We start from the raw sequence: 26810 nt of genomic DNA, 5'->3' as shown, positions 1-26810 counted from the left end.
GGTGACGTACTTCTGGCAGGGGCGTGTCCTCCCCCGGAAATGGCTTCACCACCTCACCCCACCCCGCCCCCGGGCAGCGTCGTGCGAGGTGCGGCATGAGCCTTCTTGCTAGGAGCGGCGGCCTCGGGCCGCTGTGCGCGGCTGCTCGCGCGGGTAAGCGTTCGCCACGCCGGAGCTCCGCTTGTGGGGGAAAGCGCCTGAGGCGCCCTCCTCAGTTGGGGGCCGCTTGAGGCGTTCTGAGCAGCAGCCGAGTCCAGCCTCAGACCGAGAGCGCCTGTGTGGCCATGGGCACTGCGCGTGCTTGCCGGCGCCTCGTAGGCGTGTCGTGGTCCGGCCGGGAGTCGGCTTTCCGTGAGCTTAAGAGTCCGCGCGGCAGCTTCGAAAGCGCTCAGGCTGCTTGCACTTGCAAATACTAAGATGTTTTCGTGGTCCCGTTTACTTGTTTTTCGTAGTCCTTCCCTGTCTCTGGAGAGGGAAATATTTCAGCTCTGGGAGAGAGCCGGCGGAAAACCAGGTGACACCAATGCTGCGGCACCTTATATACAAAATCAAGGCAACTGGTCCCATCACTGTAGCCGAGTACATGAAGGAGGTCTTGACCAACCCTGCTAAGGTACGGGTCGGGGAGCCCGAGGACCAGGCCGCTCCAGCGGCTTCGCGAGGTGTGAGCCAGGAGGGCTGTGCGCGGAGATGCCCGAGGGTCCTCCGCGCAAGCAGTAGTGGTGTCTTCTCCAGGGGAAGAGCCATACCCCGAAGAGTTGGAGATAGAGAAATTAATGTCGCCGGGTTGGTTAGGTATCGATCAGTTCAGGGGGCAGTGCCATGAAGGACGGAGAATAGACCCAAAGCTGTTCAGGAGGCAGTGTAACCGATTGAATTTAGGAAATGAGGGTCAGGATGTCTTTCCTATCGAGGCTGATGGTAGACGTAGTATCATTTCTCTGGGAAGGGGAGTGCAGAAGGAGGAAGAGCAGCAGCTGCTTTAAGAGGGAGGGGAAGGACAGAATTCAGTCCCAAGTAGGAATCTGAAGTGCACATGGAACTCAGATGGAGATCTCTAGTAGGCATCTGGAAATAGGAGTTTAGTACCTGGAAAGTTGACTGGGTTGGGATCACATCAGCAGGCAATGGACACATATTCTGGGTTTTCTTTTTGGGAATGGAAAGTCCAGGTCTCTACTGTTTTAGGATTAAGCACTGCCCTTGTTCTGTGTCCTGGATTTCCTCGTCTGCTCAGCAAAGCCACTTGGTGAAAGCCTGGGGTCCTTTTATTTTAGAATGTTTTACCTTTTGCTGGGTCAAAATAGGAAATCCATGGAATTCTGGGGTTTGGCCTGTTGCTGTTGGATGTGTTGTCTGGAGGTTTAATAAAGGGGGATCCTTTCATAGCCCTGTTCAGTGCTACCACATACTAAAAGTTCACCCAGGGAGAAACTTTAGAACAAACATCTCTGTGTTAGAGTGAAGGACCACTTATCGTGTATTCATTTATGGAGGCTCCAGAAGTGCCAGACACTATCTCAGGCACTGGGAATACTGCAGTGGACAGTGGAGCACGGCACTTATGCTCTAGTGAGGACATGAGCTACAAACAAGGAAACGGGCGCCTGGGTGGCTCGGTAGGTTGGGCACCTGCTTTTGGCTCAGGTCATGATCCCAGAGTCCTGGAATCAAGCCTGGCATCCGGCTCCTGGGTTAGCGGGGAGCCTGCTTCTCCCTCTCCAGCTTCCCCTGCTTGTGCTCTCTCTCTAATAAGTAAATAAAATCTTTAAAAACCAGGAAACAAACAAGATGATTATAGATTACTGTAAGTGCTTCTGAAGGAAAGAAAAAAAGAGGTTGATGGGATTGAAAGTAAGTAGCGCAATGGGAGTAGGAGTTGGGAAAGTTCTCTAGGTGGGTAAGTGGCCAGCAGAGGCTGGATGGCTGAGCCAAGGTTTGAAGGATGGGGTTTGGCCAGCCTGGCAAAGAACTGGGAGTGAGTTCCCAGTAGCAGAAGGAGAAGTACAAGGTTTTTGAGCTGGGAAATGTGTTGGCCCATACAGAGAAGAGCAAGGCACCAGTATGGCTGGCGGGTGGTCACTGGGGGTGGCAGGTTAATGGTGAGGAGAATAGTATGAGAAGAGTTCGGAGAGGAGCCGGTTCATTCAAGGCTTTCTTGGAATTTAGCTTTTTGTGTTAGTGCAAGGGGAAACCATCAGGGGGTGCATTTTATGCATCTTGGTGATGACATCCAGGTGGAGACAGTATGTGAGCATTTGGCTGCAAGAGTGTGGAATTCTTGAGAAAGATTGGATATACATATATAAATTTGTTCATCATCTGTATATAGGTGGTGTTTAAATTCAGGGACTTAGGGAGAGACTATTTAGAGAATAGGAGGTTACCCAGGATTAAACTTGATGTAACTCTTGAATTTAGAGTAGAGGCTTTTTTCCTTTTCTTTTTTTCTTTTTAAAATCAGCTTTAATTTCTATTTTATTTAAAAATTTTTTTGAGCTTTTTTCCTTAAAGATTCCATTTATTTATTTGAAGAGCAAGAGTGAGCACAAGCAGGGAGAGCAGCAGGCAGAGGGAGAGGTTGAAGTAGACTCCCTGCTGAGGAGGCTTGATCTCAGGACCCTGGGATCCAAAGGCAGACACTTAAACCACTGAGCCACCCATGTGCCCGTTTTTAACCTTTTTTTTTTTTTTTAAATTGAAGAATGGTTGATACAATGTCACAATAGTTTCAGGTGTACAGCATAGTGATTTTTTTTTTAAGATTTTATTTATTTATTTGACAGAGAACACAAGTAGGCTGAGAGGCAGGCAGAGAGAGCGAAGCAGGCTCCCCACTGAGATTTGGGGCTCGATCCCAGGACCCTGGGATCATGACTTGAGCCGAAGGCAGAGGCTTTAACCCACTGAGCCACCCAGGCGCCCCCCCATAGTGATTTTTGACAATTTTACCTAATGCTAAACTCATTACAACCGTAGCTGCCATTGGAGGTTCTTAACCTAGGGATCCTTGAACAGAAACCCAGGGGGCTGTGAAGTTATATGGGAATAAAAATTACACCTTTATTGGCATTAACTTTTTCCCCACCATTTTTATTGAGAAAGAATTGACATGTATCATTCTATAAGTTTAAGGGATATAGCATGATGGCTTGATTTGCATGTAACGAAAGTTGAGTTTTTTTTTAAACTTTTTTTTTTTTTAAAGATTTTATTTATTTATTTGATAAGAAAAAGAGAGAGAGAAGGAGAGCAAGCAGGGGTAGCTGCAGCGGGAAGGGAGAAGCAGGGAGCCTAACATGGGGCTTGATCCCAGGACTCTGGGATCATCACCCGAGCCTTACCTGAGCCAAAGGCAGACTGTCTTAACCTAATAACCCGGTGAATACCACAGTGGGTCAGTTAACATCCATCTTTTCATATAGGCACAATAAAAAGAAAAAAAAAGCGGGGGGGGATTTTCTTGTGATGAGAACTCCCAGGATTTACTTGAAGTTTTCTGTGTATCATACAGCCATGTTAGCTGCAGTCATCGTGTAACGCACATCTGTACTAGTTATTATCTAACTGGAGGTTTGTACCTTTTGCCGACTTCTTCCAATTCTTCCTCACCCTACCCTCTGCCTCTGGTAATCAAAAGTTTGATCTCTTTTTCTATGAGTTTTGTTTTTTTAATTTGTTTTTATTTTATTTTTTTTTTTTTTTTTTTTTTTTTTTTGTTTTTATTTTATTTTAAAAAAGATTTTATTTATTCATTTGAGAGAGAGCGTGCGAGCATGAGCAGGGGAAGGGGCAGAGGGAGAAGCGGACTCTTCCCAGAGCAGGAAGCTCAATGCAGGCAGGTTTCCAGGACCCTGGGATCATGATCTGTATTGAAGGCAGACGCTGAACAGATTGAGCCACCCAGGGGCCCCAAGATTTTTGTTTTTTTTAAGATTCTATGTCTAAGTGAATCCTGTATTATTTGTCTTTCTCTGATTTCACTTAGCATAATGCCTTAAAGGTTCATTCATGTTATCACAAATGGCAGATTTCCTTTTTTTAATGCCTGAATAACATTCCATTGTGTGTGTGTGTGTGTGTGTGTGTGTGTATTACACCACAGCTTTTTTTCTCATTTAAAAAAATTATTGAAATGTAGTTGACCAACAATGTTATGTTAGTTTCAGGTGTGCAACATAGTGATTTGATAATTCTGTACATTACTCCCTGCTCACCACAGTAAGTGTAGTCACCATCTGACACCATACAATGTTATAATATTATTGACTGTGTTTTCTGTGCTTTTTTATGTACTTTTCATCTCTGTGACTTACTTATTTTGTAATTGGGAGTTTGTTCTTTAAGTCCCTTTACCTATTTTGCCCATCCACTTCCCCTTTGGAAGCTACAAGTTGTTCTCTGTATTTAATAAGAGTCTGGGGGTTTTGCTTGTTTGTTTTGTTTTTTCGGATACCACATGTAAGTGAAATCATATGGTATTTGTTTTTTCCCATCTTATTTCACTTAGCACAATACCTGTTAGGTCCATCCATGTTGTCATAAATGGTAAGATTTTATGAGTAATATTCCACTCTGTGTGTGTGTGTGTGTGTGTGTGTGTGTATATATATATATATATACCACATTTTTTTTGTACCACATCTTTATCCATTTGTGTATCAATGGACACTTGTGTTGCTTCCATATCTTGGCTATTGTAAGTAATACTGCTGTAAACAGCAAGGCAGAGGGAGAGGGAGAATCTTAAGTAGGCTCCATGTCCAGTGTGGAGCCCAGTATGGGGCTCAGTCTCATGACCATGAGATCCATGAGCTGAAATCAAGAGTTGAACACTTAACTGACTGAGCGACCCAGGTGCCCCACCTCTGCCCATTTATTTATTTATTTATTTTAAAAAATTTTTAATTAACTTTAATGTATTATTTGTTTCAGGGATATAGGTCTATGAATCATCAGTCTTACAAAATTTACAACACTCACCATAGCACATACCCTCCCTAGTGTCCATTGCCCAGCCACCCCATCCCTCCCACTCCCTTCCCCTCCAGCAACCCTCAGTTTGTTTCCTGAGATTAAGAGTCTCTTATGCTTTGTCTCCCTCCCCGGTCCCATGTTGTTTCATTTTTCCCTCCCTGCCTCTTAAATTTCTCCTATCAGAGAGATCATATGATAATTATCATTCTCTGATTGACTTATTTCACTTAGCATAATACCCTCTAGTTCCAACCACATCATTGCAAATGGCAAGATTTCCAGGATTTTTTGATGGCTGTATAGTATTCCATTGTATTTATATACCACATCTTCTTTATCCATTCATTTGTTGATGAACATCTAGCCTCTTTCCATAGTTTGGCTATTGTGGACATTTCTACTATAAACATCAGGGTGCACATGCCCCTTTGGGTTACTACATTTGTATATTGGGGGTAAATACCCAGTAGTGTAATTGCTGGGTTGTAGGGTAGCTCTGTTTTCAACTTTTTGAGGAACCTCCATACTGTTTTCCATAGTGGCTGCACCAGCTTGGATTCCCACCAATAGTGTAGGAGAGTTCCCCTTTCTCCACATCTTTGCCAACATCTGTCATTTCCCGACTGGTTAATTTTAGCCATTCTGATTGGTGTGAGGTGGTATCTCACTGTGGTTTTGATTTGTATTTCCCTGGTGCTGAGTGATGTTGAACACTTTTTCTTGTGTCTGTTGCCCATTTGTATGTCTTCTTTATAGAAATGTCTGTTCATGTCTTCTGCCCATTTCTTGATTGGGTTATTTGTTCTTTGGGTGTTGAGTTTGATAAGTTCTTTATAGATTTTGGATACTAGCCCTTTATCTGATATGTCATTTGCAAGTATCTTCTCCCATTCTGTCGGTTGTCTTTCAGTTTTGTTGACTGTTTCCTTTGCTGTGCAAAAACTTTTGATCTTGATAAAGTCCCAATAGTTCATTTTTGCCCTTGCTTCTCTTGCCTTTGGCGGTGTTTCCAGGAAGAAGTTGCTGTGGCTGAGCTCAAAGAGGTTGCTTCCTGTGTTCTCCTCAAGGATTTTAATGGATTCCTGTCTCACATTGAGGTCTTTCATCCATTTTGAGTCTATCTTTGTGTGTGGCGTAAGGAAATGGTTCAGTTTCATTCTTCTGCATCTGGCTGTCCAATTTTCCCAACATCATTTGTTGAAGAGACTGTCTTTTTTCCATTGGACATTCTTTCCTGTTTTGTTGAAGATTAGTTGACCATAGAGTTGAGGGTCCATTTCTGGGCTCTCTATTCTGTTCCATTGATCTATGTGCCTATTTTTTTGCCAGTACCATACTGTCTTGAGGAGTACAGCTTTGTCATCGAGTTTGACTGGAATTGTGATGCTACCAACTTTGGTTTTCTTTTTAAACATTCCTCTTCCTATTTGCGATCTGTTCTGGTTCCACATAAATTTTAGTACTATTTGCTCCATTTTTATTTTTATTTTTTTTATTTTTTATTTTTTTATTTTTTATTTTTTTTATTTGCTCCATTTTTAGAAAAAGATTTTATTTATTTGACAGAGAGTTCACAAGTAGGCAGGGAGGCAGGCTGGCAGTGGGGGAGGCAGGCTACCCGCCGAGCAGAGAGCCCGATGTGGGGCTTGATCCCAGGACCCTGAGATCATGATCTGAGCCGAAGGCAGACACTTAACGACTGAGCCACCCAGGCACCCCTGTTTGTTCCATTTCTGTGAAAAAAAGTTGATGGTATTTTGATAGTGATTGTGCATTGAATGTGTGGATTACTTTAAGTAGCATAGACATTTTCACAATATTTGTTCTTCAGTCCATGAGCATGGAACATTTTCCATTTCTTTGTGTGTCTTCCTCAATTTCTCTCCTGAGTATTCCATAGTTTTCTGAGAACAGATCCTTTGTTCTGCCTCTTCGTTTAGATTTATTCCTGGTATCTTATGGTTTTGGGTGCAATTGTAAATGGTATCAACTCCTTAATTTCTCTTTCTTCTGTCTTGTTGGTGAATAGAAATGCAACTGATTTCTGTGCATTGATTTTGTATCCTGCCACTTTACTGAATTCTTGTACAAGTTCTAGCAGATTTAGAGTGGAATCTTTTGGGTTATCCACATACAGTATCATATCATTTGCAAAGAATGAGAGTTTGACTTCTCCTTTGCTGATTTGGATGCCTTTAATTTCTTTTTGTTGTCTGATTGCTGAGGCTAGGACTTCTAGTAGTATGTTGAATAGCAGTGGTGATAGTGGACAGCCCTGCCATGGTCCTGACTTTAGGAGAAAAGCTTTCAGTTTTTCCCCATTGAGAATGATACTTGCTGGGAGTTTTTCATAGATGGCTTTTATGATATTGAGGTATGTACCCTCTATCCCTACACTGTGAAGAGTTTTAATCAAGAAAGACCGCTGTACTTTGTCAAATGCTTTTTCTGCATGTATTGAGAATATTATATGGTTCTTGTTCTTTCTTTTATTAATGCATTGTATCACATTGATTGATTTGCGGGTGTTGAACCAACCTTGCAGCCCAGGAATAAATCCCACTTGGTCATGGTGAATAATCCTTTCAATATACTGTTGGATCCTATTGACTAGTATTTTGGTGAGAATTTTTGCATCCATGTTCATCAGGGATATTGGTCTATAATTCTCCTTTTTGATGGGGGAGGTGGGTTTTTGTCTGGTTTTGGGATCAAGGTAATGCTGGCCTCATAAAGTGAGTTAGGAAGTTTTCTTTCCATTTCCGTTTTTTGGAACAGTTTCAGAAGAATAGATATTAATTCTTTAAATGTTTGATAATAGGGCTACCTAGGTGGCTCAGTGGATTAAAGCCTCTGCCTTCGGCTCAGGTCATGATCCCGGGGTCCTGGGATCGAGCCCTGCATTAGGCTCTCTGCTCAGCAGGGAGCCTGCTTCCTCCTCTCTCTCTCTGCCTGTCTCTCTGCCTACTTGTGATCTCTATCTGTCAAATAAATAAATAAAATCTTTGAAAAAATAAAAAAAAGGGAAAATCTTCATAACATTGAATTTGGCAATTATTTTTAAGTATGACATCAAAAACATGAACAACAAAAGAAAATACACATAAATTGGACATAATCAAAATTTAAAATGTACATCAAAAGACACTATCAAAAGAGTTAAAAAAAAATAAATGTTTGATAACATTCTAATGGGAAGCTGCCTGGCCCTGGGCTCTTGTTTGTTGGGAGATTTTTGATGACTGCTTCAGTCTCCTTACTGGTTATGGGTCTGTTCAGGTTTTCTATTTCTTCCTGGTTTAGTTTTGTTAGTTTATAGTCTTTAGGAATGCATCCATTTCTTCCAGATTGTCAAATTTGCTGGTGTATAGTTGCTCATAATATGTTCTTATAACTGTTTGTATTTCTTTGGTATTGGTTGTGATCTCTCCTCTTTCATTCATGATTTTATTAATTTGGGTCCTTTCTCTTTTCTTTTGGATACATCTGGCCAGGGGTTTATCAATCTCATTAATTCTTTTGGAGAACCAGCTCCTAGTTTCGTTGATCTGTTCTACTGTTCTTTTGGTTTCTATTTCATTGATTTCTGTTCTTATCTTTATTATTTCTCTCTCCCTGCTGGTTTAGGCTTTATTTGTTGTTCTTTCTCCAGCTCCTTTAGGTATAGGGTTAGGTTGTGTATTTGAGACCTTTGTTGTTTGTTGAGAAAGGCTTGTATTGCTATATACTCTCCTCTTAGGACTGCCTTTGCTGTATATCAAAGATTTTGAACAGTTGTGTTTTCATCTTCATTTGTTTCCATGGATTTTTTAAATTCTTCTTTAATTTCCTGGTTGACACAGTTATTCTTCAGTAGATTGCTCTTTAGCCTCCGTATTTGAGTTCTTTCCAACTTTCCTTTTGTGGTTGTGTTCTAGTTTCAAAGCATTGTCATCCGAAAATATGCAGAGAATGATCCCAATCTTTTGATACCAGTTGAGACCTGATTTGTGACCCCAGATGTGATCTATTCTGGAGAATGTTCCATGTGCACTAGAGAAGAATGTGCATTCTGTAGCTTTGGGATAGAATGTTCTGAATATATCTGTGATGTCCATCTGGTCCAATGTGTCACTTAAAGCCCTTATTTCCTTGTTGATCTTTTGTTTAGATCATCTGTCCATTTCATTGAGGGGGGTGTTAATGTCCCCTCTATTATTGTATTATTGTCAATGTGTTTCTTTGATTTTGTTATTAATTGGCTTAGATAATTGACTGCTCCCATGTTAGGGGCATAAATATTTACAATTGTTAGATATTCTTATTGGATAGACCTTTTAAGTATGATGTAGTGTCTTTCCTCATCTCTTTTTATAGCCTTTGGTTTAAAATGTAATTTATCTGATGTAAGGATTGCCACCCCAGCTATCTTTTTGATGTCCATTAGCATAATAAATTGTTTTCCACCCCCTCACTTTAGATTTTTTTTTTTTAATTCATTTGTCAGAGAGAGTGAGCACAGGCAGACAGAGAGGCAGGCAGAGGCAGAGGGAGAAGCAGGCTCCCCGCTGAGCAAGGAGCCCAATGTGGGACTCGATCCCAAGACCCCGGGACCATGACCCGAGCCGAAGGCAGCTGCTCAACCAACTGAGCCACCCAGGCGTCCCCCACCCCCTCATTTTAAATCTGGAGGTGTCTTTGGGTCTGCAATGAGTCTCTTGCAGACAGCATATCAAAGGGTCTTGCTTTTTTATTTAATCTGATACCCTGTATCTTTTGATTGGGGCATTTAGCCAATTTACATTCAGCGTGACTATCAAAAGATATGAATTTAGCGCCATCATATTGCCTGTAAGGTGACTGTTGCTGTATATTGTCTCCATTCCTTTCTTGTCTGCGTTACTTTTGGGCTCTCTCTTTGCTTAGAGGACCCCTTTCAATATTTCCTGTAGGGCTGGTTTGGTGATTGCAAATGCTTTTAGTTTCTGTTTGTCCTGGACATATCTCATGGTTTTAATTCGCATTTCCCTCATTAGCTTTTAACTGAAATTTAGCATTTCTTTTGTCATCAACATATCTCTTATTACCAACATAACCACTGGCATTAGTACTTCCCATGATTTTAGCATCAGTGGAAATCAATAGTGATCATAGGTATCTCAGAATTCATTGTGCTCTTCCATACTTCAAAACTTTGTTACTTATTAGACCTCAGGCTTGGCTTTGTTTATTAATATATTCATAAGGATGCATATATGTTACTATATCACAAGTTTATTTTTTAAATACTGGATGAATATTTTTCAGTTTTTGGAGGAGGGGTGATCCTGTGTGTTTAAGTCCTGAATTTAAAAACATTCTATGAAGGGATCTGTGGTCTTCATCAGGCTACCACAGGGGCTCATAATGTGCCACAAAAACACTGCTGAAATGCTCATTTATGAAGAGAAATAGAAAAGCTTGAGAGGAGATGCTCTATGAAGTGTTTTTTTGTTTGACTCAAGTATATTTCTGCTGCTGAGAGAGGGAAGTTAAAGCTCTTAGAGAAGGGGGTGATGACAAGATCCAGGCCCATGAGAGCTGTGTGAGGAGAGGTGATGATCCAGAGCACAGGTGGTGGGATTAGGTTTGGATAAGAGTGGAAGATAAAGGCATTTCATCTTGAGTCCCGAGGAATGAATGGGAGCAGGTGGAGGCAGGTCAGGAAACTGAGTAAGTCCTATTTTATAACATTCTTGACTTCCTTTTTGGGCAGAAGTCCAGGTCACCTGCTGAGTAGGGTAGTGGAAGAAGGAGCTTGAGGAGCACAGGGAATTTTTTAACAAAGAATTCTTAAGTATGTCTTGAAGTTTAGACAGTAAGCTTAAGCTTGGGATAGGAGAGTAAGTAAGATAATCCTCTTCCCCAAGTAACAAAGCCTCTTGGTGGGAATACAGACATATAAATAAATAAATACATAAAAGGAAGCACTGCTGTTAGTCTGGGGTTGGAAGGCTGGAAGAGGAGGTTAGGGAAGGTGGCATTTGAGCAGATTCAATTTTATTGAGTGTAAGGTTGCCAGGGAGAAATGTGTAGGAAGAAAGGAGAGTATTTGCAATGGCATGGAGGTATGGATGAGCAGGGCTAACTAAAAAAAAAATTATGGAGATATAAATATTCATTTAGAAAAATGCATAAATCACAGGTGCATATAGCTTGATGAATTTTCACAAAGTGAACGCTCCCACATAACAAGCATCTAGGTCAAGCAACAACATCACCAATAGGCAGGGCTAATTTGAAACAGATAGTGAGAATTTGGGAAAGGAGGCTGGAGGGAGGGGCAGACAGGGTCTTACTGTGTTGGGTTGTGGGAGCAGGGAGGGGAGGGAGGGGGTATGGGATGTGAGGATGGACATGGCCTGGCTTTTTCCTTTATGGTCAAGGAGGGATCATGTTTCCATCTATTCTGGCACTTTGTAAAGTTTAAGTTACTGTGTTTATCTTGTTTGTTTAGAAGAGATTACTTTCTTACCAAATGATTATGTCATTGTATACATCGTATAAGATTTTGGAGGGTTAGTTTAAAAAGCGTATTTGAAAGTTAATTTGTTTTCTCTACTTTCTCTTTTTACTCAGGGTTATTATGTGTACCGTGACATGCTAGGAGAAAAAGGAGATTTCATTACTTCACCAGAAATAAGTCAGATCTTTGGGGAGGTAATATTCAATGTAAACTATAAAAGAAACTAATATCACAAATATTTAGAAGCAGATCATGTTGTATTCTTCTTTAAATAGCATTGTACAGCTTTGTTTTTGTGATTCAGGTTTCCTTTTTTTTTAAGTTTTCATTTTTAATCATATACATGCCACAGGAATAGAGAACAATAGAGGAAAGAGAGATCAATGAAGAAAGAGAGAAAAGGTGCAAAACACTAAGGAGTTAGTGGGGAGAGGCTCTAAAGCCCCTGCCCAAGATTGCACCGTAGTCAGAGCAGAAGTCCCCTGTAACAAATTGTGAACTCTTTTTAGGGATTCTAGTTCATTGATTTCTGCATAAAAACCCCTTGTTAAATTTAGATATAGGAAATAGTACCTAAAAGGAAATAGAATCCAGGTATTAAAAAAATGTTAATTATGCATAAAAAGCCACATAATTACTGAAATCATATGAATATGAAGAAAGGCATAACCCTATTCCATATGTTTATTCATTATCAAAGACTAGCACCTTCCTGTAAGTGATTCCTCTTAATGTGTGTTATGAGATCTCTTGCAGGGGGAAGTGCCTTTTAACTGTTTTCTCCTGTTACTAAGCTTTCTAAGTGGTGTCTTTTGTAATGTCTCCGTGAAGCTTCTCAGCGTGCATACATACATGTACATATTGAGTAACATACATACATAATTTGTTTGCAAACATTTTGCTTTCTGGCATAAAGTATGTATTTATGTGGAATTTTATATTGTGCTATACTTTTATATTTTATAATACTTCAGTGTAGTTTTTTCCCTTGTCACAGCTGCTAGGTATATGGTTCATTAGTGAATGGATGGCCACTGGAAAAAATGCAGCTTTCCAGCTTGTGGAATTGGGCCCAGGAAGGGGTACCCTCACAGGAGATATTTTGAGGGTAGGTAATAAAAGAATGTCTTTAGATCCTCATGTACTCACCTGAATCTGTGCTTTTGACTTGTTTGCAAACTCCATTGATTTCCTTGGCTTTCAGTCCTATCTCCTTAACCGCCTCTATTTCTCAGCTGAAGTACAACGTCAGAATAATACAATGAATCGTAACTTATTGTTGTGTGTTTGTAATTTTTAAAAAATGAGGGTGGGAGAGAATGTGAAAGGTAAAAGTCAAAACATTTAGAAGACATTGGAAGTGTGTATTTGTCTTCTAAGTAGGAAAAGTTTTTGAATTATATAAAAAGCAGAAGCCATAAAGGAAAAGATAAATAGAAGGGTAATTTCAACTACCTTAAAGAATTTTTTTTTTTAAAGATTTTATTTATTTGTCAGAGAGAGAGCACAAGCAGGGGGAGCAGCAGGCAGAGGGAGAAGCAGACTCCCCACTGAGCATGGAGCCTGATGTGGGACTCGATCCCCAGGATCATGACCTGAGTCAAAGGCAGATGCTTAACCGACTGAGCCACCCAGGCATCCCAAATTTTTTGTTCCTTAAAGAAATTTGGAACTTCTGTTCTTCAGAGACACTGTAGAGAGATAAGCCAAGCCGCAGAGTGGGAGGAGTTATTTACAACACGTATAACCTACAAGGAAGTGGTAGTTAGAATACATAAAGATTCCTTTCAATTGTTAAGGTGGTGACAGATAACTCAATAGAAAAGTCAGACTGAAGATGTGAACAGGCCCAGCATGAAAGAGGAAATCCACATGGCCAGGAAAAACAAAAAAATGCTCAGACTGGTTTGGGGTCAGGAAAATGAAAGTTAAAATCACAGTGACATACCACTGTACCCTCCAATGAGAAGATTTGGCAGCACCAAGCGTTGGTGAGGATGGGGAGATGTGGCACAGGAGGGGACTCTCAGACTGTAAGACCATGATTTGGTGTAAGCACTTTGGAGTGCTTATTAGGCATCATCTGCTAACGTTTACATTCTTCTACTGTGTGACCCAGCGGTTTTCCTGCTGGATATATGCCCTCCAGAAATGAGGGCGAGGGCATATATCCACCAGGATGCGTGTACAAGAAGACAGCATTGTTTAGAATAGCAGAAAAACTGGAAACAACCCCAATGACTATCGGTGGGAAAATAGATCAATAAATTGTGATACAGTCATACAGTGGAATCCCCAGCGTTGTGCAAATGTGTGAAATCACAGCAGAATGCATGATACTCAGATGAAACTCAGCATCTTGTTGAGTGAAAACACCAATTTATACAAGAATTCATATCATATGATTGTATTACATAAAATCCTTAAATAGTCAGCATTAAATAATATGTGCTTGGTGATTCAAACGTGTTCAGTAACGAAAAAGCGGGACGTATAAACTCCAGATTGAGAACAGTGGTTGAGATCTGAGGGTGAGGGAGAACGTGGGGGCTCCAACAGGAAGGGTCAGGTCACTTCCGTTTAATCAGAGATAGTTGATATTTTTCCATGTGTTGTTCTTTCTTCCATTCTACCTAATATTGTCTAAAAACATTAAAAAGGAGTTATTTAGGGTGCCTGGGTGGCTCAGTTGTTTAAGCGACTGTCTTCAGCTCAGGTCATGATCCTGGAGTCTTGGGATCGAGTCCCACATCGGGCTCCCTGCTCAGTGGGGAGTCTTCTGCTCCCTCTGACCCTCCCACTTCTCATGCTCTCTTTCTCCCTCATTCTCTCAAATAAAAAATAAATAAAAATTAAAAAAAGAAAATGTGGCACTGAATTTTTTTGAAAAGAGGAATTTGGTTTATAGTATATGATAAGTACTTGTATTTATTAAACTTTGATAGTTACACTGCTCTGGAATCATTAGTCTTTTTTAGTTTATCTTAAGTGTATCTGGCAATTCATTGTAAAAAAAAAATCATAGTATACATTTAAATGTCTTGATGTTGTATGATTTTTGCTTGAAATTAGAAATCAAAGGCTTTTAAAAAATTTATAACATCTGACAAATAATCCTGATTATATCTATTGTATTTGTGGGATAATAGAAAAAAAACCACTGATTTATGTTTCTGGAGCTCTATTTTATATCTCTTTATTTTTTAATTTAATTTAATTTTTTAAAGATTTTATTTATTTATTTGACAGAGAGAGATCACAAGTAGACAGACAGGCAGGTAGAGAGAGAGGAAAGCAGGCTCCCCGCCGAGCAGAGAGCCCGATGCGGGACTCGATTCCAGGACCCCGAGATCATGACCCGAGCCGAAGGCAGCGGCCTAACCCACTGAGCCACCCAGGCGCCCTATTTTATATCTCTTTAAATTGGCAAAGTCGTTTGAATGTTTAATAAGTTTCTCAGATAATACTGTCTTGTTTCAAGTACTTTAAAAATAATCCCATAGCTCTTAAAATGTATAAAGGATACTTCCTTAGAACAAGTGCTAAGAACCTTAAAAAGCCAAAGAATTTAAAGGAATGTTAAGAAAATAGATAAAGACACATTTACAGACTTGTTTTCATTTCTTGATCATAATTTCTGAAGGATTTTTCTCTTGGGAAGTTTTTCTCTTTGTAGATTCATTTCAAAACAAAATTTGGAAAAATCTTGTCCTTACTATCAGCCTATGCCTGCATATTTCAGATCTTAAAAGTAGGAGGCAAATCACCAATGAAAATTGAATTCAGATGAACAATACTATTGATGTACTTTATGCTTTGACATTGAATTTTTAGCATTAAAATATTGATAAAGTATTAGTATATTTCTTCTTTCCTCATGTTTACAACAGTTATAAAAATGTATGTAGCTAAAAAAAAATAAAAAATGTGAAAGAATTACGAAGTTAAACCCAAGTTTTTAGTGCCACTCAAATTTTATTTCCTGAAGATACAGTTTAAACATCTCAAAGATGAGATTATTTCATAGACATAGAAGCTTTATAAAATCAAGGGTATCTACGATTTATTTTCTTGTTCTTTTTAGATCCCTTAATCTGCTTATTTATTGGATGTTAAATCTTTAATTTTCATTTATTCGTCAGTCTAATTTTTATCTTTAGGAAACCAAATCGTGTACTGTTCATCTCTTCTGTGGACAGTGTGTAATAGGTTGGTTATGATTCTCACAGACTGCTGGAGAGTGGCTTGTGTGAAGAACAGATGCCTCCGAAACCAAATTTTATTCCTGTAACATGAGCAAATTATTGAGGTAAATGGTTAGAAAACCCCAAATCTGCCCAACACGTTGTATTTTGCCCTTTACCCCTTCTTTTGTCTTTAGGTGTTCAGTCAGCTTGGATCTGTGCTGAAAAACTGTGACATTTCAATACATCTGGTAGAGGTGAGCGAAAAATTGAGTGAGATTCAAGCATTAACACTGACGGAAGAGAAGATCCCGCTAGAGCGGAATGCTGGATCCCCCGTATGTATGAGAGGTGTTACTAAATCTGGGATTCCAATCTCGTGGTACCGAGATCTGCAGGATGTTCCAAAAGGTAATTCTTTAACGTGACGTACTGAAATAATTTTGATCTCATCCCCTCCGAGCAGTGGCGGTGAGCGGAGCCACAGAGGGCACGCTAATAGACTGAGTTGGTGCTGGCAGGTCCCTGACTCGAAGGGAAGAGCGAATCCTTTTCTCGAAAAGAGCGCTGTGTTAGAAAATAACATGGCTCGCGATAGGAGTAATGAATGTCCTGTGGTTTTGCAAAAATGACAGTGTAGATCTCTGTTGTACCTTTTAGTTTTTGCTGACCATAAGATAGTACTAATGGGGGTGGGGTGCGGGGCCCTGACAGACGCAGCGCTGGGTGGGTTTAGTTTAACTGTCTTCATCTTTTGAACGTTTTTGCTGGCCTTTTCGTGGGGGAGGGAAAATCCCTGCACTGGGCAGTTGAGGCCCTGCTCACACCTGCCGGGGTGCTCTGGTCTCGGGGAAGCCATCTCAGCAGGCCTCCGCTCAGCTGTCTCCGATGATGTTAGCAAGTTCAAAGCCTCTTTGAGCTAACAAGTTTGAGTCCTGATTTCTTTTATGTCTGGTGAGGGATAAAAGATTAAACTGATGATTGAGATATTCTGGCTGTCTGATCCTGCTGTGTGGAAAATGAGAACAGTAATGTTCTTCTGTCTGTTCTGCAGAGTAGGTGAAGACGTGAGGGGATGATTCTCTGTAGACATGGCTGTGGGAGCCCCCCGGGTTCCCACACAAAATACTAGCATTTTCTTTTTTTTTTTAGTGTTCAAAAGAAAAATTTAAGTATTGCCTTAAAAATGCTGAAAGTTTTTTCCTTCTGTTTTTAAATAGGGTACAGCTTTTATCTGGCACATGAATTTTTTGACGTTCTTCCTGTGCATAAGTTTCAGGTATTGATGGGATAAAGTCATTAATTGAATAACAAAAGGCTTTATGTTGAAGGAAAAATATTTATGGTATTTAATTATTGTTGAAGGTGACTATATTTGGAATTCTGATGAATAGAAATAATTGAAAAGCAAAAGTCAAGTATTAAGTAGACCCTTCATTCTCTTAGGATAACTAGTAAGAATGCTTATTTCTCCAGGGATAAAGATGTGCACAAATATAAGATGGTAAATGGCTATAGTACAAGGAAGGGTTACATTTAGCAAATAGCTTTAATATCCAAAGACTAAAATGTTTCCTCATTGAAGTTGAAGTGAAAGTTCAGATTTGGCGGTACTGTATGTGCACCGGTAGTTTCTGAGGCTGAGAGGGTGTACTGATTTGTTAGCAGAAGCTTCGGAGTCTGCTCTCTGCTGTTGGGGGCACCTGCCCTGCTGCTCATTTTCTCTCTGTGGCTCCGCCTCTTATCTCACCAACACCAGTTCACGCCTTCCAGTTGACTCTTACTGTTCAAAGGAAATGAAGTGTTGCCTTTTTTTAAAAAGTTTTTTATTTTTTATTAACATACGATATATTATTAGCCCCAGGGGTACAGGTCTGTGAATCGGCAGGTTTACACACTTCACAGCACTCACCATAGCACATACCTTCCCTAATGTCCATAACCCCACCACCCCCTACCCCCTCCGCCCAGCAACCCTCAGTTTGTTTTGTGAGATTAAGAGTCTCTTAGGGTTTGTTTCCCTCCCGGTCCCATCTTGTTTAATTTCTTCTTTCCCTACCCCCAAGTTCCCCACGTTGCATCTCCCCTTCCTCATATCAGGGAGATCATATGATAGTTGTCTTTCTCCGATTGACTTACTTCACCAAACATAATACCCTCTAGTTGCGACAACCCACATCATCACAAATGGCAAGATTTCATTTCTTTTGATGGCTGCATAGTATTCCATTGTGTGTGTGTGTGTGTGTGTGTGTGTGTGTGTGTGTGTGTGTGTATACACACCACATTTTTTTCCATTCATCTGTTGATGGACATCTAGGTTCTTTCCATAGTTTGGCTATTGTGGACATTGCTGCTATAAACATTTGGGTGCACATGCCCCTTCGGATCACTACGTTTGTATCTTTAGGGTAAATACCCAGTAGTGCAATTGCTGGGTCATAGGGTAGCTGTATTTTCAACTTTTTGAGGAACCTCCTTGCTGTTTTCCAGAGTAGTTGCACCAGCTTGCATTCCCACCAACAGTGTAGGAGGGTTCCCCTTTCTCCGCAGTATTGCCTTTTCTTTAATTGCTAAAGTAAATGTCATCTGTCGTATATGGCAGGAGGAGAAAAATAATAGTTACTTTTAGTAGAGGCAATTTGAGAAAAAACTGATAAAAATGTGTTTTTATGCATTATTTTGTGTTCAGAAAACACCCCAAGGATGGCGAGAAGTACTCATTGATATCGACCCACAAGTTTCTGATAAGCTGCGGTTTGTTTTGGCGCCTGGTGTCACGCCAGCAGAAGTCTTCATACAAGTAGGAAGTTTTTTCTTCTTACTTTATTGCCAACCAAATCTTCATAGTCTCATTTTCTGAGTTCCTGTTTTAGCGTTCTTTTTTTTTTTTTAAGATTTTATTTATTTATTTGATAGAGATCACAAGTATGGCAGGCAGAGAGAGGGGGGGAAGCAGGCTCCCTGTTGAGCAGGAGCCCGATGTGGGGCTCGATCCTAGGACCCTGGGATCATGACCTGAGCCAGAGGCAGAGGCTTTAACCCACTGAGCCACCCAGGTGCCCCGTTTTAGCATTCCTTGATGGGGCAAGGGGAGAGTTGCTTGTAAGACGTGAGGTGCTTTTTATTTAGTGATCGAGTCAGGAGCCTGGGTCAGATCATCTCAGGAAGGCGTGTAGTAAGTGCTTACTCAGGCATGTCCTGCCCCTTCCCTCTTTCCCTCAGTTCCCTGTGACATGGTCATAGTAGCATCTTCCTGTCCAGAAGAGTTTGAGGTGTGTGAAAACAACTATTTATTGAGCACTTTGTATGTATTCCTCTTAATTTTCTCATTTAATGCTCAAAACAACTTTTTATTAAGTAAGTTTGATACTAGATGGCCAGAATGGTACGTTTACTGCTGCTCTGTTGGCCTCAAGGAGTAATAGGAAGAGTCTTTCTAACTTGGGGTCATGTGTAGGGGTTCACAAAACCCTGTGCTTGTCAGGAATGTTTGGGCTTAGATTGCCTGTTTTATTTATTTTTTAAAATCAAGAATGGTGGTGATTTTTAATAGTTTACAGCTACAGTATCTAGTCATATATATATATATATATAGTTACGGACAATAAATATCCATATGGCAAAATATTCACTTCTAGACAGACAAAAAATATCTTCGCATCTAAATAAACAGCTTTAAGTAATAATGAATAAAAATAGAAGCTGAGGCAATTTTTTATCTAAAGTGATTATAGCCTATATTAGGGGCACTTGGGTGACTCGGTTAAGCATCTGCCTTTGGCTTAGGTCATGATCTGTGGGACCTGGGATTGAGCCCCCTGTTGGACTCCCTGCTCGGCGGGGAGTCAGTTTCTCCCTCTCCTCCCTGCTCATGTTCTCTTCTCTCCTTCAAATAAATAAAATCTAAAAAAAAATAAAGTGACTATAGTCTATATTTTAAGAGTTCAAATAATTATGAAAGCCTTGTTTCATAACTAAAAATATAACTAATATACATTTTCAAACTAAACAAAAATATTTTAATTATAGATAGGTAAAGTAGATTATTGCTGAAATTCAATCATGACATTATATATATATATATATATATATATATATATATACACACACACACACACATACTTATTTGGGATAATTTGGGGACTTTGTTGATAGCCTGACCTTTTAACAATAAAAAAGTGAAATTCGTGAAAACTTTCTAAGAATCTACATATTCTAATGCAAATTACATACATGTACATGGGGTTTTCATTCTGGATGAGCAGTCCATTCTCTTTCTTTAAAAACTATATCCCAACTATGTAAAACTGCTTAATTTCTCTTAAAAGATCACTTCTTATAAGATGTACACTGACTAGTATGAGAAAGGACATTTTGAAACTTCCTTAGATGGTGAAAGGTGAAAGGTTGAGTGTAGACAACATAATGCATATGGAGAAGGAATTTATTTTTATTGTAACTAAGAAATGCTCATTGTAGAAAAACCCTAAGGAAACTTTTTTCAGTAATGCATCTGGATTTACCTGTTCCCTTATTAGCGTGATGAAATGAGGGACCACGTAGAAGTGTGTCCTGAGGCCGGCGTTATCATTCAGGAGCTTTCTCAGCGCATTGCACTAACCGGAGGTGCAGCACTGATCGCCGATTATGGTCACGAGGGAACGAAGACAGACACCTTCAGAGTATGTATGATTCAGAAACATGACTTACCATCAGTTCATTGGTATCATCTCTGAAGTTGTTAACATTTGAAGCTCACTGAAGATCTTTACCTTTGGTTTCTATGGTGCCTAGCCTTGTAGCATTATAGTATTTGTAATGAATATTAATTCATATTATAATTGCCCTTAACCATAGGATTTCACCTTCCAGACTGGCCTTGGAACAGGGTCTGAATCGTCTACATTCTGCTCAGCTGCAGAACCTAGGTCTGCAGAGATCGTCCTTAGCGTCTGAATAATACAAATGGGAAGATTTTCTTAAAGTTCTTAAGAATTTTCCCCCTCCATTAAAAAAAATTTTTAGTACTTCTATGCAGATTTGATTTAGCTACTATGATCAAACTTTTCCTATCATATTTCCAATCTTTTTTCCTTTCTAGATGTATTCTTTTATTCTACCTGAGCATCCTTCCTTATGTTTTTTATCAGTTGTGTTGAATATCCTTTAATTGAAATACATTTAACTGAATACTACTATTAGTCATTTTCTAGATCTGTGGTTCTCAAGTTCTAATTTTATTGTATCTAAAAAAAAAACCACCCCTGGATTTTTTTTTTTTAAATGCTGATTCCCTAGCCTTCTCTCCAGGATTCGGATTCAGTAGGTCTGGGCAGAGTGCAGTAACGTGGGCTCAGACGATTCTGGTGCACGTAGTTGATGGATACACCTTGTCAAACACCATCTAGAGTCTGGTGAAAGTTTAACTTGATTCTAGTAAGAAACAAGTTAACACACATGGAGAACTGATGGGATCTCTACTCCATCACAAGCAGTAATGAAATGTGAAAGGCAGCATTTCCAGGCACCCAGTGTCGTACTTTATATCAGATTTTCCACGTAGCATCTCATTTGAGGAAAGGGTGCTACTATATTAAGAGTTTATAAACCACTGACTTAGGCTGTGTTTTTCTTTCCAACAGTTAGGTAAAATGTACTAAAATGATAGCATTTCTTGAATTTTGATAATGATAACCATAAAGGGACAAAAACTCATCATTTTAAAAATTGTGTTCAAGGGGTTTTATGGCCACAAGCTTCATGATGTCCTGACTGCCCCGGGAACGGCAGACCTCACAGCCGATGTGGACTTCAGTTATCTGCGTAGAATGGCAGGGGGACAAGTAGCTTCTCTGGGGCCAATAAAACAACAGATGTTTTTAAAAAATATGGGCATTGATGTCCGGCTGAAGGTAATGATTTATTTCAGGATCATTAAATATTTTTATTTTGTAGTACTTCATAAAAACGTTTCAAGTGATAGGATCCCCCAGCCTTAGCGCTCTTCTCGGTCAGCAGGCCCTGGGTACTGTGGTCTTTCTGGTAGCGTTGGGCCTGGTGCAGCCGGGCTGCCCGGGCTGGGGCCACCGTGCATGCCCCTGCATCTCCACACGAGCTAGCATGAAGACTTCGAATAGTGTTCATGCCCAGTAGGAAAAGTTCAGTGTTTATGGGGATAAATTTTAGAAGGGTCCTGAAGACATCTTAACTCTTCAATGAAAATCAAACCACCTGGGAATGTTTGTTAAACATACAAATCCACAGGTTTGGGTCTTAGCAACCTAAGTTTTTAATAAGCACCCCATGATTCTAAGGCAGGTAATGAGAAATCCCACGTGAAATCTTGCTTTACTGAGCAGCCAATGGTCATTAGCATTGCTGCATGTAACCAGGAATCCTTCTAGTTATTTTTACTAAGAAGTTTTTTCTTTTCAGGTTCTTTTAGACAAATCAGATGAGCCAGCCAGGCAGCAGTTACTTCGGGGGTATGATATGTTAATGAATCCTCAGAAGATGGGAGAAAGATTTAATTTTTTTGCCTTGCTGCCTCATCAGAGACTTCATGGGAGAAGCCATCCGATGGATGCGTGCCAGTCAAAGCCCTCTGTGTCACCCGTAGCTGGGTTTGGTGAACTTACCTGGCGGTGATCTCAGTGTGGGCATTTTACCCCTAAGTCTGCCTAAGAAAGCAAAATAAAGGGAACGTGTTTCATATATCACAGGTAAAATAAGTATTACAATATTTTATGTTTTTATCACCAATAAAAATGGACTGTCTTACATACAGTACAACTAAATATTGATCTTTTACAGCTGTGCCTGGCCTTCGGCACAATTGTGTGCTTTTGGCTTAATGAAACAAGTTACTGAGAAACTAAGTGTCCTTTATTAAGGCTAGTTGCTGTATTTTTATTTTAAAAAATAAACATGAACACTGACTGGTTTAGCAAAAACCGAAACCTAACTGGCCTTTCATAGGGAATGGATTAAATAGAACTATCCATATATTATTTTTAAAAAATGAGGTAGAGCAGTATGTTCTGACTCATCTCTAAGAATGTGGGAAGTGAAAAAAGTATAGTGGAGAATGTTTTATAGTTGTGATTCCATTTTTGTTGGGGGAAAAGCTACATTTAAAGAAATGCTGTAACTAATCTCATAAAAATTAATTTATTAGTACAGACTGGTTGTTTTCTGTGGTAGTTACTTGTATATAAAACGTAAGGAAAGGATGCCTAGTAATCACTATTAAATATCCCATTGTGGAAGGGTGTTTTCAGGGTGGAAATTGTTCTCCTTTGTGGCAAATTTTCTACCCTCTACTTCTGTGAATTTTATAATTAAAAAAATTTAGGGGTGCCCAGGTGGTTCAGTCTGAGTGTCTGACTCTTGATTTCAACTTAGGTCATGGTCTCAGGGGTTGTAGGATCTCCAGTCCCACGTCAGGCTCCATACGCAGCGTGGAGTTTGCTTGGGATTCTCCCTCTCCCTCTCTCAAAATAAGTAAGTAAAATCTTAAAAAAATATTTAAGTGCCAGTAAAACTAGTAAACCTAACATTTTCCTGAAATATGAGTTAAATGCAGACTATGTTAGCATGAATCATTTTCTGATCTGAACTAATTCTCCCTCATTTTCAGATAAATGTCAAGTTTTCATTCTGTAAGTTCTCATTTTTTGGTTCACAGAACATTTATATTAATACCAGACATATACCTTCTAAAGAATTATTATATTGGCAATAAAAATTTACAGTGAGATTAAAGGAAAAAAGTATGAGATGTATGTTTTGAATTTATAGCTTTACTATATTGAAAGTTCACTGGCAAAGTGATCAGTTCTTGGCTTTCTGTTGCTTATTTGGCTTAACTCAGAACAGGACTAGTATTCTGTGTCTCACTCTAAAGTAGAAAGATAGAGAGACGGCTTGTTTTTCATATGCTGCCCCGCCTTGCACCAATCGTAATCACCCTTACTTTTTTCCAAAGACTTGGCTGGTGAATTTTTGGAAGGTGAAAATGCCCAAAATTGGCCCCCCTCAGTTGTTTAATAGTTTTTATAATTAACGGGAGGAATCAGGCAATGCCTTGTGTCTTAAAACCTAGAAAATTTACTTTGAATGGCATTTGGCTTATTTAAGTTTTGTAGAAGTTACAATAGTTGAATATTTGATGGTAGCTCCTGAAAAATGTGTAGTTATAATTATTCTCAACTTTCATGCCAAGAAATAAGACCTCCAGATAATTACCTCAAATTTCATATAAAATTGAAATAATGAGTTGTTTTTTATTTTAGGTAGTTAAAAAAAATCAGTGTTTTAAATATAGCATTAGTTCCATTTACAAATACTATTTCCAAAATAATACTTTTACCAAGGCCTGGGAAAATAACACAACCAAATAAAATTTTCTTTGGATACCTCTATTAGAGATAATGCTCAGGTTTTCACATGGAAAAGTATGGTGATATGGAAATACATTTTATTATCAAGCTTCCTTGAGGATATTTACAAAAAGTGGGATGTAACAAAAAATATAAAAATGTACGGAACAGTGTCATTATAGACTACTTTGTACATTATCAAATGTTTCTAACAATTTCTTATACAAAAACAACTTCAAGACAAAAAAAGGTTATGCAGGTTATATAGTATCTGGAGTAAATGACAACTCCAAATTATCTGACAGTGCCTTTACAAATTTTTTTTAGAAAACTTCTTATGCATTCAACAACACAAACAAAAAGAGTGCAATTAATTTCATGGCTTGTAAAGTTTGATTATGTAAGTATAGCAAACATCATTCCAGTTAATTTTCACGTTAGGCAGTAAAACCCAAACCACAATAGGGTGCCTCGGGACTCAGAATTACTCCATTTTAGTACGTTGGTATAAACTTAAACTTTGGACAGATTTGGGGAAGTCATCCTTTAGCACAGAGAAAATACATTTCTAAAAGGTTTTGCAAAATTTGACTAAATTTTTTAACCTCCCATAGGAGACTGAATACTGTGGGACATGGTGGAGAGTTTCCGGGCGATGTGTGTGAGTAGGCAGTGCAGCACAGTGGTTTGGGGTGCGTGGGGACAGAGAGACTGGAGCCACACTGCCAGGGTTCATGTCCACATACAGTGACCCTCCACAGCTGGTTACTTAGTCTTCCTGTGCCTCAGTTTCCTGATCTGTGAGATGAAGTCCATAATGCACGTACTTTGTGACTGTTGTGAGGGTAATAAGTAAAATGTGTAAAGAGCTCAGAACAGAGGAGACCGCATGGTGGCTCCTCTCTCAACGGTACTGTCAGCCTAGATAACAAAGTAGGTTCGGGTCTCTCTCAAGGCCCTCCCTGGCTCCAACCATTGGTATCCAGGGACATTCTTTTGCTACCTCATTCAGTGGGACAATGTTACCTAATACTTTTATAGTTTTTAGTTTATTGAGTATGAATATCTTCATACATAGCCCAACTTCACAACAGCATTGTGAGGAAGGTAGAGGCAAGAATTATGGTCTTCATTTTACAGATTGAGATCTTGAGGCTCAGACAGATTGGAGCCCAGACTTAAGACCAGATTTTCTGACTCCAAATCTTTTGCTCTTTTTTTTGGAGGGGCGGATAGTTTGCAATGATTACTGTGGAATGAAGAAACAAAAAGCCACTAGTTTTTTTTAAATAAGGGGGTGATCCCAGATCTTGAACTTTTTGGGGGGAGAAAACTATTAGTAACTTTTTAAAAGCTATGAAAAAGTCTAACCTCTTAAACATTATATCTGAGTAGAAAAACACTTCTTTAGTGGGCTGCTGGTGCTGAAATGTTAAAAAAAAAGGGGGGGGGTAGGGCTACAGTATTAGCAGAGCAAGTGAAAGAGTAAAATAAATGCTTCATGCTCCATCCCACCCACTCCCCCAAACTGCTTAAAAGAACTGATTTAAAAACATTCTAGATATCTGTAAACCCTTCCAGTAAACTAAGGGAAGAAAAAAAAGGATACACTCTTTGCTGTTGTTCTCTGTAGCATTAACTGATCCTGCACTGGCCTTACTTTTAATAATTTTCTTCCTCAAATGATTCAACTCTGTGTAAAGATAAACTGTGTAAGAAAAGTACAGCTCTTTACTCACTGAACATTGGAAGCCAGCTGTGGCATTACGGTGGTCCAGTGGGAACGTAAGTACAGAGCACAGATGCTGAGTGAGGAGCAGACAGACCAGCAGGCCCTCCTCCAGGTTCTGTGACACCAACTGTCCCAAATTATCTTAGAGGCCGTTCCAACATACAAAGGGGACTAACTTAATTTTTATGTGGTAGAGAGCATATTAAGGGTTCAGCTCCAAAGGTTAGGGATCATGGTTTTGACTCTTGACTCACCTAAAAAATTAAAAAACAAACAAACAAAAAAGGTAAAACAGCCTAGCATCTAGGAAACATTTCTAGGCACCTAGGAAAAACCCCTCGTGCCTCTGGTTAAACAAATGCTTAGAGCCTGCAGAGGAAATCTCAGGCTGGTGGCCCCTCCTCAGTTAGCTTTTAAACGCAAACCTGGTTAGGACTCTTACATGATTTGATCAAGATATTCAATGGCTGGACTAAGCTTTCCTTTTTCTCCTTTTTAAAAAACAGTGTAAGAACATTTGGAAAGGGAAGATAAATTAAATGCCACTATAGTACTAAAGTGAAGGATTAGGAAAAAATACAAAAACCAGTCATTGCTATGCTATAAAAATTTATGAAATGCTTCATCTTGGTTCCATTGTGTATTTTTATTACTCAGTTTCCCCTCTTGTATCTACTCACAATGAACTATAGTACTGGTGTCACTGATTGCTTATCCTATTTCCCCATGTCTTTGCACCCTTCCAGATGACAACCTACAAACAACAGTTGTGCAGTAAAACATCAGTACATAAAATGAAATCCTTCCTTATTGAAGTTAGCTCATTGATAATTAAGGATCTTCTTCCATATCATCTGGATTGGGAGCCATAATGAAGTGCTTTGGGTATACAAGATTGTGGGTGTATGCGTGTATTTCCCAGCGGGCATCATCACTTTCATGTGTAATGTAACGTTCACCGATGCGAGTTTCAAATTCTCTAAGGTCAAGCCAAGTCTGATAGTCCTAGAAAAAAAATGAGGTGATTATAAAAGTAACAAAATACTGTG

At 39.5% G+C, this 26810-nt stretch overlaps 2 protein-coding genes across 4 annotated transcripts in view; one reads left to right on the top strand and one right to left on the bottom strand.

Annotated features, from left to right (window-relative positions):
• The first annotated feature begins 71 nt into the window (after positions 1-71).
• On the top strand, positions 72-26810 carry NDUFAF7 (NADH:ubiquinone oxidoreductase complex assembly factor 7). 3 transcript variants are annotated; one of them, XR_013967413.1, is made up of 12 exons: positions 72-153; positions 453-613; positions 11575-11655; positions 12459-12569; positions 15843-16056; positions 16866-16924; positions 18338-18448; positions 20187-20330; positions 21387-21560; positions 22084-22370; positions 23053-23151; positions 26508-26810. XR_013967413.1 is itself a non-coding variant. In XM_080813534.1 (10 exons), exons 1-10 carry the CDS (start codon positions 96-98, stop codon positions 22294-22296), a joined length of 1326 nt encoding a protein of 441 aa, XP_080669660.1. In that variant the 5' UTR covers positions 72-95; the 3' UTR covers positions 22297-23021. The 3 variants fall into 3 exon arrangements, 2 of the variants coding, with proteins under 2 accessions (XP_080669660.1, XP_080669661.1); XM_080813534.1 differs by lacking the exons at positions 23053-23151; positions 26508-26810 and having other exon boundaries at positions 22084-23021; XM_080813535.1 differs by lacking the exons at positions 453-613; positions 23053-23151; positions 26508-26810 and having other exon boundaries at positions 22084-23021.
• PRKD3 (protein kinase D3) overlaps positions 26259-26810 on the bottom strand; it is a 79521-nt gene continuing 78969 nt past the window's right edge. Inside the window, exon 19 of the mRNA XM_080813533.1 lies at positions 26259-26766. Within this exon, the coding sequence (XP_080669659.1) occupies positions 26593-26766 (174 nt within the window). The 3' untranslated portion in view covers positions 26259-26592. The remainder of the gene's footprint in view (positions 26767-26810) is intronic.

Source organism: Martes martes (assembly GCF_963455335.1).
Source record: "Martes martes genome assembly, chromosome: 9".
NCBI classification, from domain to species: domain Eukaryota; kingdom Metazoa; phylum Chordata; class Mammalia; order Carnivora; family Mustelidae; genus Martes; species Martes martes.
Note: the sequence above shows the minus strand (reverse complement) of the source record. Positions and strands in the feature narration are given on the sequence as shown.

Bases quoted from the DNA above. Each gene is read 5' to 3' on its own strand.
- NDUFAF7 (XM_080813534.1), top strand. From the start codon at position 96: ATGAGCCTTCTTGCTAGGAGCGGCGGCCTCGGGCCGCTGTGCGCGGCT. The intron at 154-452 runs GTAAGCGTTCGC...TGTTTTTCGTAG, and splicing joins GTGCGCGGCTGCTCGCGCGG to TCCTTCCCTGTCTCTGGAGA. The intron at 12,570-15,842 runs GTAGGTAATAAA...TTTTGTCTTTAG, and splicing joins TCACAGGAGATATTTTGAGG to GTGTTCAGTCAGCTTGGATC.